General features: G+C 37.5%; 3 protein-coding genes across 6 annotated transcripts; 2 read left to right on the top strand and 1 right to left on the bottom strand.

The window, feature by feature from the left end:
• Positions 1-400: 400 nt before the first annotated feature.
• Positions 401-1,312, bottom strand: mt2 (metallothionein 2). The gene is made up of 3 exons (XM_079621541.1): positions 1,049-1,312; positions 698-763; positions 401-612 (listed from the first exon to the last, which is right to left on the bottom strand). The coding sequence occupies exons 1-3, from the start codon at positions 1,071-1,073 to the stop codon at positions 521-523; spliced, it is 183 nt and encodes a 60-aa protein (XP_079477667.1). The 5' UTR covers positions 1,074-1,312; the 3' UTR covers positions 401-520.
• A 2,161-nt stretch (positions 1,313-3,473) lies between these two features.
• Positions 3,474-11,135, top strand: bbs2 (Bardet-Biedl syndrome 2). Its single transcript, XM_079621145.1, has 18 exons — positions 3,474-3,606; positions 4,413-4,570; positions 5,762-5,989; positions 6,155-6,280; positions 6,370-6,432; positions 6,538-6,615; positions 6,694-6,798; positions 6,905-6,991; positions 7,414-7,549; positions 7,627-7,766; positions 7,856-7,994; positions 8,428-8,599; positions 8,785-8,914; positions 9,031-9,150; positions 9,229-9,366; positions 9,447-9,559; positions 9,640-9,788; positions 10,426-11,135. The coding sequence occupies exons 2-18, from the start codon at positions 4,454-4,456 to the stop codon at positions 10,530-10,532; spliced, it is 2,148 nt and encodes a 715-aa protein (XP_079477271.1). The 5' UTR covers positions 3,474-3,606; positions 4,413-4,453; the 3' UTR covers positions 10,533-11,135.
• On the top strand, positions 10,953-14,079 carry b3gnt9 (UDP-GlcNAc:betaGal beta-1,3-N-acetylglucosaminyltransferase 9). 4 transcript variants are annotated; one of them, XM_079621162.1, is made up of 3 exons: positions 10,953-11,318; positions 12,185-12,271; positions 12,501-14,055. In XM_079621162.1, exon 3 carries the CDS (start codon positions 12,597-12,599, stop codon positions 13,932-13,934), a length of 1,338 nt encoding a protein of 445 aa, XP_079477288.1. In that variant the 5' UTR covers positions 10,953-11,318; positions 12,185-12,271; positions 12,501-12,596; the 3' UTR covers positions 13,935-14,055. The 4 variants fall into 4 exon arrangements, with proteins under 4 accessions (XP_079477288.1, XP_079477289.1, XP_079477287.1 ...); XM_079621163.1 differs by having other exon boundaries at positions 11,062-11,318; positions 12,498-14,055; XM_079621161.1 differs by having other exon boundaries at positions 11,109-11,318; positions 12,182-12,271; positions 12,498-14,079.
• The last annotated feature ends 1,187 nt before the right edge of the window (positions 14,080-15,266 follow it).

Raw genomic sequence — 15,266 nt, 5'->3', positions numbered from 1 at the left:
TTATGCACGTTTTTTGATGTCACTAACCCATGAGAAATGTCCTGTAGTCCCTACCAGCCATTTGTTGTAGTCCTTTTCTTTAAAAGCAAATATCTTCATTTGAGCGTTGTAACTTTGCAGTTGTTTATGCTCTAACAGCAACATTTCACACTAAAGTTAGAAAAGTGAAATCACTCAACCACCCCTAAGGTGCATAATGTGGAGTTCACAAAAAAGGTATGAAATAAAAGCCACACACCAATAACTGCTGACATTAATATATTGTAGACAAGGTACATGGCAGAAAGATTTACAAATGTCTATTATAAAGAACCGACATCTTGTTATGGTCTTATTTGGAAGTATAATCAAGGCATTGTTTTCCCTTTGTTAAATGATTCCACAACATTAAACAGTCAGATTTGAAGAACAACTGGGAGGTCATTTATTTCATAGAAAGACAACATTATGCGATGCAAAACGATGACAAATACAGATGAACAAATTCACATTGTTGTAGCAAAACATCACGTTGACCTCCTCATTGACAGCAGCTGGAGCCGCAGGAATTGCCCTTACAGACACAGCCAGAGGCACATTTGCTGCAACCAGACGGGCAGCAGGGACAGCAGCCTGTGACATAAGCAGAGAATTAAGTTTAACAAACTCAGACAAGACCAAAAAAAAAAAAAAAAAAAAAGTTACCAAGTTCACTTACTCTTCTTGCACGTTGTACACTGGCAGTTAGTGCACTTGCAGGTGGCACCACAGTTGCAAGTTCCAGCTACAAAAACACATTTATAAAAACATTGCTGTTATAACTCCCATTAAACCAAATCAATAGAACTAAAACTACCATTAGATTGTGCTGCCAGCATCATTTTCGTGGTTTGAGGCTTTATTAAAGTAGACCTATCCTACCCTAAAACAATACAAATATTTTAAAATTAAATAAGCCCTGGTAAATCAATCTGACAGTTAAAATGAGACGTCAGGACACCTGTAGCAAGTAACTTGATTCCAAAACTAAATTCAATATAATTGTAAATTAAATGTCTGAAAAACTTACTCTTGGCGCAATCACAGGGATCCATTTTTCCTCAAGAGTATCTTTAAAGAGTCCGAACGTCCTTTGAAAGTATCGCTTCACTCGGTTAGTGAATGAGTTGATGTAGAAGGTGCCTGAGAACGGATCGCGCGCTGCTTTTATACAGCTCTGACTACACACCGCGTGCAAAGCCCGCCCTCTTCAGCCTGCACACGGTCATTCATCATCAATCACACTGGGTGCAAACTATCAAACAATCAGGAGTCATCATTCCCACCCTGTCACATCAATGTGTTGTTTTTTACGATTATATAACTACCATTCCACTCCACCGGCTGAATGTTGATTGCTGTTTGTTGACGTGATTATATAATTCGATGTTTTTGTTTGTTATTTTCGTTTTGGAAGATGGAAAGATCTTCTCGTTTGATAGCATAAAGTAGTTTGTTAGAATCAACTAGGTTTATAAAAGACTAGGCTACTTTGTCATACTTGCCCAGTCTTTGAGCTTCTTTAACGGTTTTAGATCTCTGTGAGAAAGGCAAAGTAATACGACTCCTTTAAATATTAAAGTAGACACGTATATAAGAGTCTAAATAAGTTATGACAAGGTATGGTCTAAGCAGATATTGGCCAATAGATGACATTAAAGACAGAAGAGGCAGTTTTTTTATTTTATGAAAGCTTTATTCTCTCCCATAATTGTTTGTCAACAGTTTGTCGCTCTATGCACACGACACTAAAGTGAAACAAACTGCGTGCGTGCGTGTGCGTGCGTGACAGCCTCATCACGTGCTCCCTCTGTCTGCACTCGGCGGAGATGCGGGCGAAACCTCAGTAAACAGAAGAATTGATTTGCACTCGTTTACTCTCGCTGCTGCCGGAGTACTTTTCCATTACCAATTATTCATTACAACTGAACTGATGTAACGAGTGCAGAGTGTCTTTGAATTTTGGGGGTAAAGAAAATAATTTAAAGCAAAATACCAAAAAACGCACGTTTAGAACAACACTGCTCACTCAACAAGTGCACGTGTTCTGTGAATAATCTGTCATGTTAGTGACTGTGGGTCCCTTAAGGGCATTGCCCTAAGCATTAAGGGACCCCCCATAACCCATACAGAAATCACTTAGATTAAAATGTTAATAATATAGATTTTCACATATTTAAATGTCCTAAATCTAAATAGAAGACAACATTTGTTATACTTATATGCAAATATATTTTGAAATATATATTCAAAATATTTTAAAATATTTGATTTTAGCTTCTTTTTAATATTTTTTTTCACATATATTAAACATGTAAATATGTTTTTATTGGAAATATTTACATATATTTATTTCCTTTAAATGTGAATACATTTAGATATTTTGCTATATATTTACATCTTAATTTCTAATATTTGTTAATAAATTCGTTTTCTGTATATGTAAATCTATTTTGAAACATATTCAAATATTTAATAAACGTTCCTTTTTATATTTCACATGCCTCCATATATGTAAATATTTTCATTTTATGTACATTTATAAATGAAACAATCAAAATGCCACATTGTAAAATGCCATATAATTGCATAATCACAAAATGAATATAAATCCAGCAAGTTTAATGTAAACTCGGATTTGCAAGGGCCCACTGTATGCTCCTTTTCTTTTATAGATGTTATTCACTGATATCACTTTCCCAACTTAGCCTTGCCTGTGAATTTTAAGGCGTCCGGGTCACGTCTTTTCTCTTTTGTTGAACACATCCAAGATGCTTCTGAAAGCGTTTTAACATTATAATTAGGGCTGTCAAAAGATTAATCGTGATTAATCGCATCCAAAATAAAAGTTTGTGTTTACATAATATATGTGTGTATACTGTGTATAATTATTTATTTATATAAAAACACACACAATCATGTATATATTTAAGAAAAATTGGTTATATTTATATATAAAATATTTATATATAATATAAATTATATAAATGTATATACAGTATATAAATGCAATTATTCCTTACATATATAAATGAATGTGTGTGTATTTATACATAATAATTATACACAGTATAAACACATATATTATGTAAACACAAACTTTTATTTTGGATGCGATTAATCACGATTAATCTTTTGACAGCCCTAATTATAATTATTATAAACACAAAAACAAAGCACGCACATAACCGGCAACTTGCTCAAAGTGGGTGCTCGAACAAAAAAAAAAATAACATAAAGCATAACATAAAGGTCTTATGCTTTATATTAAATAAAAACACAAAGAGATGAAGTCCGTGCTCCAAAAAGTAGAAATTTGGAGTCTGTCAATGAATTTCTACTTGTTGGACCCGTGGTGTGTCAAGTTTTTTTCAACATTATAATAACAAACATTATTCAAGTAGTTATTCTTGATGCCAAACTGCCAACTTTTATTATGGCCTTTCGGTTAAGTTCTTAAATTAGGACCCCTGCGCGTGCTCACTGCACATCCTGCTGGAAACAATCCTCTCCAAGTTATGGGCATCAGTTTGTCCTGTCAGTAATAGCAGAATACAACACCTGGCAGCGAACAAGCTAGCGGCTGCGGTAAGACACTTCCATTTAATGTAACTCGTACGTTTATTGCAGTAAAGGAAATATAATTATACACACATTATCATCTCCAAGCACAGCATGAAGTGTTTCTGCTAAGCTACGCAGAGTTAGCAGCACTCCTAACCAGCGCATAGAGAATACACTGAGTTGCCTGGATCTGGCTAATAAATCGATAGCATGTAAATTTCTTCGTTTTGACTGAAAATGGCGTCGCATAATTCATCTGTTAAAATATAAGCACAAAGTAAAACCTTCTTTTTTTAAAACATAGTAAGCAGACGTGTACACTTAAAGGATTAGCAGAATAGCATGCTAGCAAAAGTGGCTTGGTAATGCCGTGACAAGCTGCCCACTGTTGCTAGGCAACGGAAGCCCCATCGGGCGAGAAGCACAGTAAGCTGTTTATTCTATTACCCAGAGAGAAGGGGTAGAGATGGGCTAAAGCCTGAATACAGTCTCTTGTTGTGGATCATTTCCCCTTTACCCAAAATAGCATTTTCAATTAATTTATATTAGTTCTAATTATGTAAATGTTTTGTTTGTTTGACAGTGACAATACCGACATAACATTCTTTAGCTGTAGATTTTAAACATTTACATTTACCTAATCAGCCTGTCGGGGTTGTATTCACTATAACAACCGCCTCGCTATACATTATCCCTTACATACAGTATAATTTTCACAATAATGCTTCATTGACTTGCGATCCATGTAGGAGATTCTTGTGGTTTTCTAGTACATGCGGTGAATGTTTACAGAGTCATTGTTTTAACATCTGTTTATGGTATTTTCACAGGAAGCTTGGTACATCTAATTTTGCTGTTGAGCTGTGCCACCATGTTAGTGCCCATCTTCACCCTTAAACTGAACCATAAGATTAACCCTCGAATGGTTGCTATTGGAAAGTATGATGGGATACATCCATGCCTCACTGCAGCCACGCAAGCAGGCAAGGTAAGTGAAAAGTATTATATTCAAAAGTAGAGAGATGCACCGATGTATCGGCCGATTTTTTTAATCAATTTAAAATCATCGGCATATCAGCTATAGCATGAAAATGTTTATTAATTAACTGCATGAAGGCTCTAAGCTGTATAATGTCTGTTGCATAATCCAACGTTTTTCTCTAGATAAAATAATTAAATAGCCTACTTGCTAAAAAAAAAGAAAAAAAAAGGCACTTTTGGACACATACTGAATTGAATTCTCTTTCACTTCTAATTCACACAAAATTATATAAAAATGTCTCTCTTGGCGAGTATCCTGACTCGGTTATGTCTTGAATGTAAACATTTGAGAAATAAAACGCTTGTGTACCAGTATATTGGATCCGTGCACCTTTTAAAGTAACAGTCCTTATTGTAACTTTAATAAGGACTAATCTAATCTATTTTTATAACAAAAGTTAAAATAAGAGAGAAAGTGAAAAATATCAGTATCTGAATCGCCAATAGTTGTTTGTTAAAATTGGATCGGCCAGAAAAAATTCTTATTGGTGCATCCCTATTAAAAAGTATTATATATAAAAATTATATCATATTAGATTGTATTACAATATGTTCTATTATATTATATTTCTAATTTGTAATAGTTATTCTTCCCTTTGGCATCAACAGCACATTAAAAAATTTACAAAGCACATTTTTTTGTTCAAGAATATTCATGCAGAGAGCTTTGCTACTCTTGCCATTGTTGTAGTCTGTTGCATTCCTGTTTTTTTCCTCTGACAAGTGCCAATTTTTTTTTTCCTGACAGTATTTTTTCTAAGCTTGGTTAGCAGCATAGCCAGCTTTGTTTGTTGTATTTTATTACAATGGACTTCATAGTGCTCATAGCTTTGCCAATCTTTATTAAGCCTTTTTTTTTTACATCTACACAAGCATCTCCTTGTGGTCCTCCTCATGACAAGCAGGATTGATTTGATTGGCTATTTTAGTTGCAAAGTCTGTGATATTTATTATACAATAAAGGATCTGAACTGAACACACACACATTTTGTAATGTGGACACATGGTGTGCCTTGTTGAAAAACCTCAATTAATTTACATTGTTAAAGCAAAGTGATTTTAGGACATCTTCAAATGTGTATTTTAAAAACGATATCTACATACGGTACAATCCAGTTTAACTTTTAAACCCATCCAGGTGTTTATCCATAACCCTCACACTCGAGGCCAGAGGCCAGCAGCCCACCGGCTGAGTCAGAGTACCCAGGACTCCGATATCTCACTCCTCAATATCAACCAGGCAGTCAGCTGTCTGACGGCTGGTACTCTGGGACCCAACACCACAGGACACACGCTGCTCGTAGGCTCTCAAACTAACCTGTTGGCCTATGATGTGCATGACAACACCGATGTCTTCTACAAGGAGGTAAGGTTTATATGGAGTGTCTCGTATACAAAAAGCTGCAGTGTTTATTTATTTTTTATAGAATGGATTCTTAAAAGGGATTTCTTAAGACATTGATACCAGGTGATTGAATGGTTCTTATCCAAGTAAAACAGAAATGTTTATCACATGCTTATTATATAACAGGTGACTGATGGGGCCAATGCCATTGTTCTGGGAAAACTAGGAGATATCCAGTCCACCCTTGCCATCATTGGTGGAAACTGTGCTCTGCAAGGCTTTGACTATGAGGGAAATGACCAGTTCTGGACAGTAAGATAATTTTTGCGTCCTATATTCAAAATATATTTGAGAAACAAAACTATGAAGGATATTTTATAGGTATTCCTATTTTTTTAAAGGTCACTGGAGATAATGTACGATCCCTTGTGCTTTGTGACTTTACTGCAGATGGCAAGAATGAGGTGAGGCATTATTCTTTTCGTTTTCACGTCATAATGACAAAATACTTGTGTAAGTTATTATAAAATACTGCTTTCATAAATTGACCACACATCCCATCTTTCCAGCTGCTCGTTGGCTCAGACGACTTTGACATCAGGGTGTTCAAAGAGGATGAACTGGTGTCTGAGATTGCAGAAAATGAGGTATGAGTTATGGCATTGTTGGTTGATAGATTAACTTTTTTTTAAATATACCGTTATTGTTCTTTCTGTTTCTTTCAGACAGTCACATCGCTTTGTCACATGCACGGCAGCAGGTTTGGTTATGCTCTGGCCAATGGCACAGTAGGAGTGTATGACCGCACTGCACGCTACTGGAGGATCAAGGTAGTGCATTTTGGTCCATTCAAAATTAAACCTGAATCAGCATTCTTTCCTAGAGGAAAATGATCATTAATCAACATAAATGAGTAAGAAATTTTTTTTCTCACAGTCTAAAAATCACGCCATGAGTATCCATGCCTTTGATCTTAATGCTGATGGTGTTGTTGAGCTCATAACTGGGTGGTCCAATGGAAAGGTCAGTCTTTTAGAAATTACACGGAGTGGCTGTTTACACGGCACCTTTTTCAACTAAAAACTGAAAACCTTTTATTTGTTTTGGGTATCCATTTACATGACAACAGCGTTTTGGGGGCCTGAAAATGCAATGTTTTTTTAAAACGATACCGTGAATTTTGTGAAAACAATGTTCAGTCTATAGGCACGTAGTACTTCTTTACAAAGTGACAACTACTGGCCGGGCATGCATAATACAGCGTTTTTAGTCATTTTCGCAGATACATGTGAACTGGGATAATTTTGACAACGTTGTCATCTGTAAACGCAAAGAAAAAACTTTTTTAGCACAACGTTGTCGTGTAAACGTACCCTCACATTTTACTTACCAAGGTTTTAGCTGTACAAGTAAAGAGAGAGGATTCCCTGTGATTCCATGTCTAGATTGATGCTCGCAGTGATCGCACTGGTGAGGTGATCTTCAAGGATAACTTCTCATCCTCTGTGGCTGGGGTTGTCGAGGGAGACTACCGCATGGATGGACAGATTCAGCTTATATGCACCTCTGTGGAGGGAGAGGGTGAGATGACGGACATTTATTGTAAATGCATGTTGCCCTTGAGTATTGGCTCATCATATATATCTGTCATCCTACAGTACGTGGCTATCTGCCTGCCAGTAAGGATATGAAGGGAAACCTAATGGATGCAAGTGTAGAACAAGACCTGATCAGGGAGCTGAGCCAACGTAAACAGAACTTGATGCTGGAATTACGAAACTACGAGGACAATTCCAAGGTTATACATGCAGTTCTTCAGTTAAAATTGAGTGATTTATGTTGATGTTCCCAATTCAGTTTTTGGTGAGTGAAATTTGTGTGAAATAGGCTCTTCCTGGAGTTTCGGAGGGGGAATTTAAGATGGGTGTAATTCCAGCTAACACGCAGCTCCAGACAGCCCTGTCTGTACGAAGAGCCACAGAGATCCAGAGAGCACACATAGAGCTCAACATCTCCACTCCGAATGGTACAGTTAAACCATCGTTGCAACACTTTTTTCACCTGCACTACAGCTGATCTATTATGTTTTTTTTAGTTCAATTATATAGAAATCTGTCATAAAAGCCACATTAAAATGTGTCAAATCTGTTTGACCTGTACAGAGCACCATACATAACATATGGAGGGAAAAAACAAGATATCGTGGCCACAATTTAACTTAATTAAAACGAAGGAATGAATTAATACAATTTAGCCACAATTAGAATGAATTAGAACGAATTATTAAAATGTAAAAAACTAAAACAAGGAAACAAATTAGCTTAAAATTGTCATGATTTACTAAAACAAGGGAACAAATTAGTACAATTAATGGGCTTAATATAAGTTTTTTGGGAACAAAAATCAACATGAAGTTTTAAATGATAATATATGATATTCTTTTTGCTGCCCTCCTTCAGAAACAATCATTAGAGCCGTGCTGATATTTGCTGAGGGGATTTTTGAAGGTGAGAGTCACGTGGTTCACCCTTGCGCTCAAAATCTCTCTGGCTGTGTCCGTGTCCCCATCATTCCTCCTAAAGACATTCCAGTTGACCTTCACATCAAAGCCTTTGTGGGAGGAAAGACAAGGTACACAAATGTGGAATATCATCATGACGATTGTCAAACTTCATTATTTGGATTACATTTTGAGGATTCATTCAACTACTTATTTTAAGTTTAAAATGAAGGTATTATGAAAAAATATGGTGGGAGAATTTCAAAGAAATCATATGACGGTGCATTTTTCTGTTCTTCTTCCTCATTTACTCCAGTACACAGTTCCACGTATTTGAAATCACACGTCAGCTGCCTCGCTTCTCGATGTATGACCTTAGCGTTGACTCCTCAGCCACAGAACCCACAGGAAAAGTCACTTTCAACATCAATGACAGACCTCAGAGGGTATAAGGACACACTCACTCAAAATGGAACTGTGTGTGCTTGACGTCACACAAATTGTGCCATGTGTTGTATATCATAGTGCTGATGAAATATGAGGCATGCATCTATGTCTGCAGGTAGTCATGTGGCTAAACCAGAACTTCTTGCTGCCCGAGGGCATTGACAGTCCAGACATCACCTTCACCGCACTGCGTGAAGGAGGTCTCCTGAGAATCAATATGCAGCATAGTGGAGAGGTGCTTTTATTGTGTGTTTGTCAGTATTTGTGAGCTACTTACTCAAAAAAAATCTCTAACTTAGTTCTGCCTCATCAGATCACGTTGAGAACAGATGACATTGATCTGGCTGGAGATCTGGTCCAGTCACTTGCTTCTTTTCTGGCCATTGAAGACTTACAGGCTGAAGCTGACTTCCCTGTCTACTTCAAAGGGCTACGAACCACTCTCACTGAGGTTAAGAATAGCAACATCACCTTTAATATACATATTTTTAAAGTCTTTTAGCTGCAAACATCCTTTTATGTTCGTGTTAGGTGGATGATTTTCACTCAGTGCATCAAAAGCTCACAGCGGCAATGGCAGATCATTCCAACTACGTAAGAAATATGTTGGTGCAGGCGGAAGATGCCAGACTCATGGGTGATTGGTGAGCATCTTAGTTTGATTGATCAGTCCTTTTGCTTTCTCAAAGGCATGTACTCACAGAAATGATATTCTGTTTTTTAGGAGAAACATGAAGAAACGCTACATTGAGTTGTATGACCTCAACAGAGATTTGATTAATGAATATAAAATCAGGTCTAATAATCACAATGCTCTCCTCGCACGGCTGAAATCAGTTAACCAGGCCATCCAAAGGGCAGGGAGATTGAGAGGTGGGTGGATTTTTACTAAGAAAACACAGTTAATGAGTATTCATAGTTTTCACTTGAAGTCACACTGTATAGGAACGCCCACCTGGAGGGCAAAACCAGATTTTCCTCCACTGCCCGGCAGTTATTTTGACCAGGTTTATACTGAGTACTAATGTACTAAAACTGTGAACTTTCCCATGTAAAACCTTTTTCATGTAATATCTTTTCATGAAATGTAGCGTGTTTGCATTCATATTCTGGTTGCCTATATATATGCATCATTAATAAGATCGATGTATACGGAATTTGATATTTTAATTGTATATTAAGTCACATTAAGCATTTTAGAATGTCCTGCTATTTTTTTAGTGATTGAAATATGGATATATGGTGTTTTATATGGATTACCAGTGTCCCAAACTTGCAGTTTGTTCAAATATCTTTTTTTTCTTCTTCTTGAGAGGTCATCTAAATATTTGTGGTTTGAAACGGATTGAAAATGGACAGGCTTGTGCTGCAGCTCTATGAATGTTTTGCCTTCCAGGTGCCAGTCATATGACTGAAATAGCTTAAATGGTCTCTCAGCTCATTAGTTGTTTTTTTGGCAATTAATTGTAATCACGATCATAATTAATTAATTTCCAATTATGCTTTTCAGTGGGAAAACCTAAAACTCAGGTTATCACTGCCTGTCGAGATGCCATCAAGAACAACAACATCAATGCTCTTTTCAAGATCATGAGAGCAGGGACTACTTCCTCCTGAGAAACATCTGGTCCTTAATGATCTTAAAGTGCAGAAGTCTGGAAGATCAGACCACATTCCTGGGGGAGAACCCCCAAAACAGGCTCGGAAAGGGCCCAGTAGCCTGCTGGGAAATGAAAAGGCCTGCATGAGGGGATCTATTTTGAATCCTGCCTTCACTGGCTGCAGTTTTGTTTTAGAGGAGTAACTGGGTTGGTCTGTCTGTAACTGTAAAGTCTTAGCCAAAACTTAATAGCCAAAGAGACTGTATTTTGTGTACCGAGGCAATGTGTTTGTAAATCGACTGGTTTTATCTGTATTCAAACAGGATATTAAATTATTATATGAGTGTATCTGTTTTCATTCTATCTGTGCTGTTAAACTGTTGAATCTAGTTTTATTTTCCATCATGGAAAAAAGAAAAGGGCGGCAATGGGACGCACTCATGAATTCATAATTCTCTTGCGCGTTCTCGCTTCCCTGTCCTCGCTCCCGGCTCGCGAGGAGTTGCTGCGCTGGCATCTGGCGCGCGATGCATCCAACAAGCTTCGAGCTGTCACGTGATCAGTGAAATAACTTAAAACGTGCAAGAAGTCTTCCGCTTGTAACTGATGTACATTCTTACGAACATAACTGACGCGAACAGAGATGTCTTAATAACCTAGCGCATTTCAGCGAGTTAAAATGTTTCCCCCTGAAACATGCGCACGCCACAGTCCCGTGTAGCAGCTTTAATAGTGGCAGCAGATGTTTGGATCTGGTTGCAGTGCTGTCTTGTCAATGCTCTCCTGGTACGCCGTCATCTGGGTAAGTTTTGTAAATGTATGTTTGAAACAATGAAAGACCGTTATAAAGAAGGCTGAACGCCAAAATGTAATTGAAAGCAACTTGAAATGCAGACGCACTTTAATGATCATGAAGGGTAATAATTATGCACGAGGCAGTGTTTAGTACATTTTAAAAGATTGCAACCAAAGTGCAATCGTATTTATTTAGAGTGTCATTTCTAAATTTCAAATGTTTAAATTACACAAGTTTGTCTTAGGCTTATAAAATATATGCATGTGGGGTGACGCGTTTGTTTTTGATTGATCTTTTAAGGCTTAATAAGCGAACGAATTCTTCGCGTGCACAGATTCAAAGACGATCTCTGTTTTGGGTTTTTCGAGGCTCAGCGTGTCAGTGATCTTGTTCGTTAAAAGTATAATAAACCCAGTTGGAGAGCAAACACAATACAGGGTTGCAGAGACTTGCAGGCACACAACTCGGCTTGGTGTTTTTAACGAATCAATTGAATGGTTCAATGACTCATAACTCATACTTACTTATGTAGTTACAGAATGGATAATTGAGCCAATCATTTTAGTGAACATATTTGAGGAATTAAGTAGTATTTACATAAATTAAATAATGTGTCATTATGTGGTGTTGAAGAATTAATATGGATATATTGCATATGCATTTTTTTCTAAACTGACTGATCACTTGGAAAAGCAACTGTATTTAGGTATATTTCTGTGAATAACACATGAAAGAGACACTTTAGCTCTTTCAACAGTAGGCTATTACATTTATTTTATTTTATTTTTTTACTTTGAAGTGCCAGAAAAGTTGCAAAATTTGTCAGATGTGTTTCCTGTTATAAATTGTTTGTGTATCCTGTTTCATAGAAGTATGCAGTCCTGGCCGTTTATGAAGCATAACTTTGGTCAAGTAATATCCTGTGTCTCCTGTTGTTTGATGACATCCAGGATGCTGTGGTAAGAAGTACACGTAATGCCTCTCAAATACAGACATATCTTACACAATAGGAAATTAGTTTGGACATGGACATGATTATAAGGGTAACTGCAGATTTAGTTATGTGTTTTAAGAGGTCAAACGTAGAATGCATTTTATTTTTAGGATGAAAAATACAACCAAAATGATGATTTTTAAGCAGTTATCATGCATTTATTTTAACTGACGTTTTGTACTTTTATTTAGTAGAACTTACTACGGCCGTGAGAAAATCCAAACACTTTAAGAAGAATGTGAGACTTCTACCAAATTTCATGGGAGTATAACAGTAAAACCGGTCACACCATGAGAAGGGTCTATATAAAGGGAGATATACTTTGCTCCCTAATTCTGCTGGTGCTGCTATTTCTGCTGTTATATGCCCATCAAAGTATGACACCCATATGGGGGACATTGCATATTCAACATGGGTCCACCAGCTCAAGAACCCTCCTCAGTGGAGCACCAAAGGGACTGGAAACAAAGCCGTTCCCTTCAAAATCTCCAGACATACCTCCTTGCAAGCCTGAGGTTCAGATCAAGCCTAAAGCACAAAGACCATCAAAGATCAAATCTCAGAAAGCAAAGTCTAAATTTCTCCAACCCTCAACGACAGCAAGTCTGCTACCAACACATGCTTCCTTTGACTTTTACGATTACCTTCGAAAAAAAGACCAACGGGACTTCAAGCTGCTAATTGATCAGCCTACAAAGTGTTCTGGACCAGAAGGAGCGCCCTACATGCTGATCGCCATAAAATCAGTGGCAACGGACTTCGACAAACGTCAGGTCGTTCGACGCACATGGGGACGAGAAGGTGTGTTCCAGAAAGACGTGAACGTCAGGAGAGTTTTTCTTCTCGGTGTACCCCAAAATCAAACAGCGCTTCCATTATGGGACAAACTTTTGGGATATGAGAACCACACTTTTCACGACATCCTCCTGTGGGACTTTGAAGACACATTCTTCAACTTGACACTAAAAGAAATCCACTTCCTACAGTGGATCAATGTTAGCTGTCCCAAAGCAAAGTTTATTTTTAAGGGTGATGCAGATGTGTACGTGAACATCGACAATATCCTGGAGATGCTTGAGGGTCAAAAGATCGATAAGGATCTTTTTGTCGGCGACATCATTGTCCACGCAAGACCAATTCGCAGGCGCAACAGTAAGTACTTCATCCCCGAGTTTATTTACGGCCAGGGGATCTACCCGTCGTATGCTGGCGGAGGTGGCTTTGTCATGTCGGGACATACCGCATTGAAGCTCCACCTCGCCTGCAAAGAGGTGGAGCTCTTCCCCATTGATGATGTCTTTCTGGGCATGTGTCTGCTGAGGATCGACCTTCAGCCGACTCGCCACGAAGGCTTCCGCACCTTTGGAATTGTGAGACCGTCCGCTGCCCCCCACCTCCAGGTCTTTGACCCCTGCTTCTACAGAGAGCTGATGGTGGTGCACAGCTTGACCGTCCCACAGATCTGGCTCATGTGGAACCTTCTGCATGACCCTAACCTTCAGTGTCACAGCAGTCAGGATCCTACGGTTTTCCCCTTTCAATGGGGAGACAAGATGACTGCTAAGAACAAGGCAAAGGAGAAGCTTAGGAACAACGACTATGGGTTAAAAGTCTTTGTGGAGCATTAACTCCTAGAAAATTACTGTACTGTGAAAATGAAACATAAAACGGACAGGGAATATGTGACCCTGGACCACAAAACCAGTCAAATGGGTCAATTTTCTGAAATTGAGATTTATACATCTGAAAAGCTGAATAAATAAGCTTCCCATTGTTGTATGGTTTGTTAGAATATGACAATATTTGGCCGATATATAACTATTTGAAAATCTGAAATCTGAGGGTGTAAAAAAATCAAAACATTGAGAAAATCGCTTTTAAAGTTATCCATTTATGTTCGCAATTGTGCTGCATTCACTCACAAAAATAAATGTTTTATATATTTACGGTAGTAAATTATCTTAAGGGAACATGATCTTTACTTAATATCCTAATAATTTTTGGCATAAAAGAAAAATCGATAATTTTGACCCATACAATGTATTGTTGGTGATTGCCACAAATATGCCTGTGCTGCTTGTGACTGGTTTTGTGATCCAGGGTCACATATGAGGAAAAACTAAAGCAATAATTCACAGGCATGTCAATCAAACTCCCACATGGCGTGGAAGAAAAAATAGATACCATAAGGTAAATTAAGAATTAAGCTTCCACAACTTAATATTTCATGGCCAGTGGCCACGTTTTATTATTTTGTTCCCTTGTTTTAGTTAAATCGTGGCCACATTGTACTTATTTGTTAATTTAGTTAAATTATGGACGTAAAGAAAGGCATATAGTTCATCATAACATCGTAATATACATCACATAATTCACTCGCTATATTGCTAAATGTACACAACGTTTCATATTAACAGAAATATATACCAGGATAACCTGGCTTCTCTTGAGACTCCCCTGCTTCGCAGCAAAGTTAATGATATGCTAAAGCTCACCCACACGGTGACGTGATTGGTTACAAAGTAGTTTGTAACGTAAGAAACATCAGTGATTTCAAACTGCGTCTTTTTCACTGGAGTTTTAAGGAGAAAATACTCAGCAATGGTGTTGACTTATGAATTTGCACATGGTTTGTCTTAAAGCATATTAAAAACACCACATAGACATATTAACCACAATAAAAACATTTATTTTCACCACAGGGGGGTCTTTAACGAAGTTAAAATGAGGGAATGAATCAGTACAACATGGCCCCGATTTACCTAAAATTATGATTTTTGGAATTCATTCTTAATTCGTGGCCATGATATCACATCATATGGGGGGCTCCATTTATATGACTTTTTTTCATGTTTGTTTTTTGAACATGCTGCTCTTTTCCACACAAAGAAAACATCCAATGGCCATCAACTGTCCTGCTCTAAAGGTACAACTCATACAGCTATATTCCAAATGCTCTG

The sequence above is a fragment of the Phoxinus phoxinus genome, assembly GCF_949152265.1.
Source record: "Phoxinus phoxinus genome assembly, chromosome: 8".
In the NCBI taxonomy this organism is placed as follows: domain Eukaryota; kingdom Metazoa; phylum Chordata; class Actinopteri; order Cypriniformes; family Leuciscidae; genus Phoxinus; species Phoxinus phoxinus.
This window is presented reverse-complemented; position numbering and strand designations above follow the sequence as displayed.

Excerpts from the sequence above, each read along its gene's own strand:
- bbs2 (XM_079621145.1), top strand. The coding sequence starts at position 4,454 with ATGTTAGTGCCCATCTTCACCCTTAAACTGAACCATAAGATTAACCCT. Across the intron at positions 6,616-6,693 it reads CTGAGATTGCAGAAAATGAG|ACAGTCACATCGCTTTGTCA; the intron begins GTATGAGTTATG and ends TGTTTCTTTCAG. Across the intron at positions 7,995-8,427 it reads CAACATCTCCACTCCGAATG|AAACAATCATTAGAGCCGTG; the intron begins GTACAGTTAAAC and ends GCCCTCCTTCAG.
- mt2 (XM_079621541.1), bottom strand. The coding sequence starts at position 1,073 with ATGGATCCCTGTGATTGCGCCAAGA. Across the intron at positions 764-1,048 it reads TCCCTGTGATTGCGCCAAGA|CTGGAACTTGCAACTGTGGT; the intron begins GTAAGTTTTTCA and ends GTGTTTTTGTAG. Across the intron at positions 613-697 it reads GTGTACAACGTGCAAGAAGA|GCTGCTGTCCCTGCTGCCCG; the intron begins GTAAGTGAACTT and ends CTTATGTCACAG.
- b3gnt9 (XM_079621161.1), top strand. The coding sequence starts at position 12,597 with ATGAGAAGGGTCTATATAAAGGGAGATATACTTTGCTCCCTAATTCTG.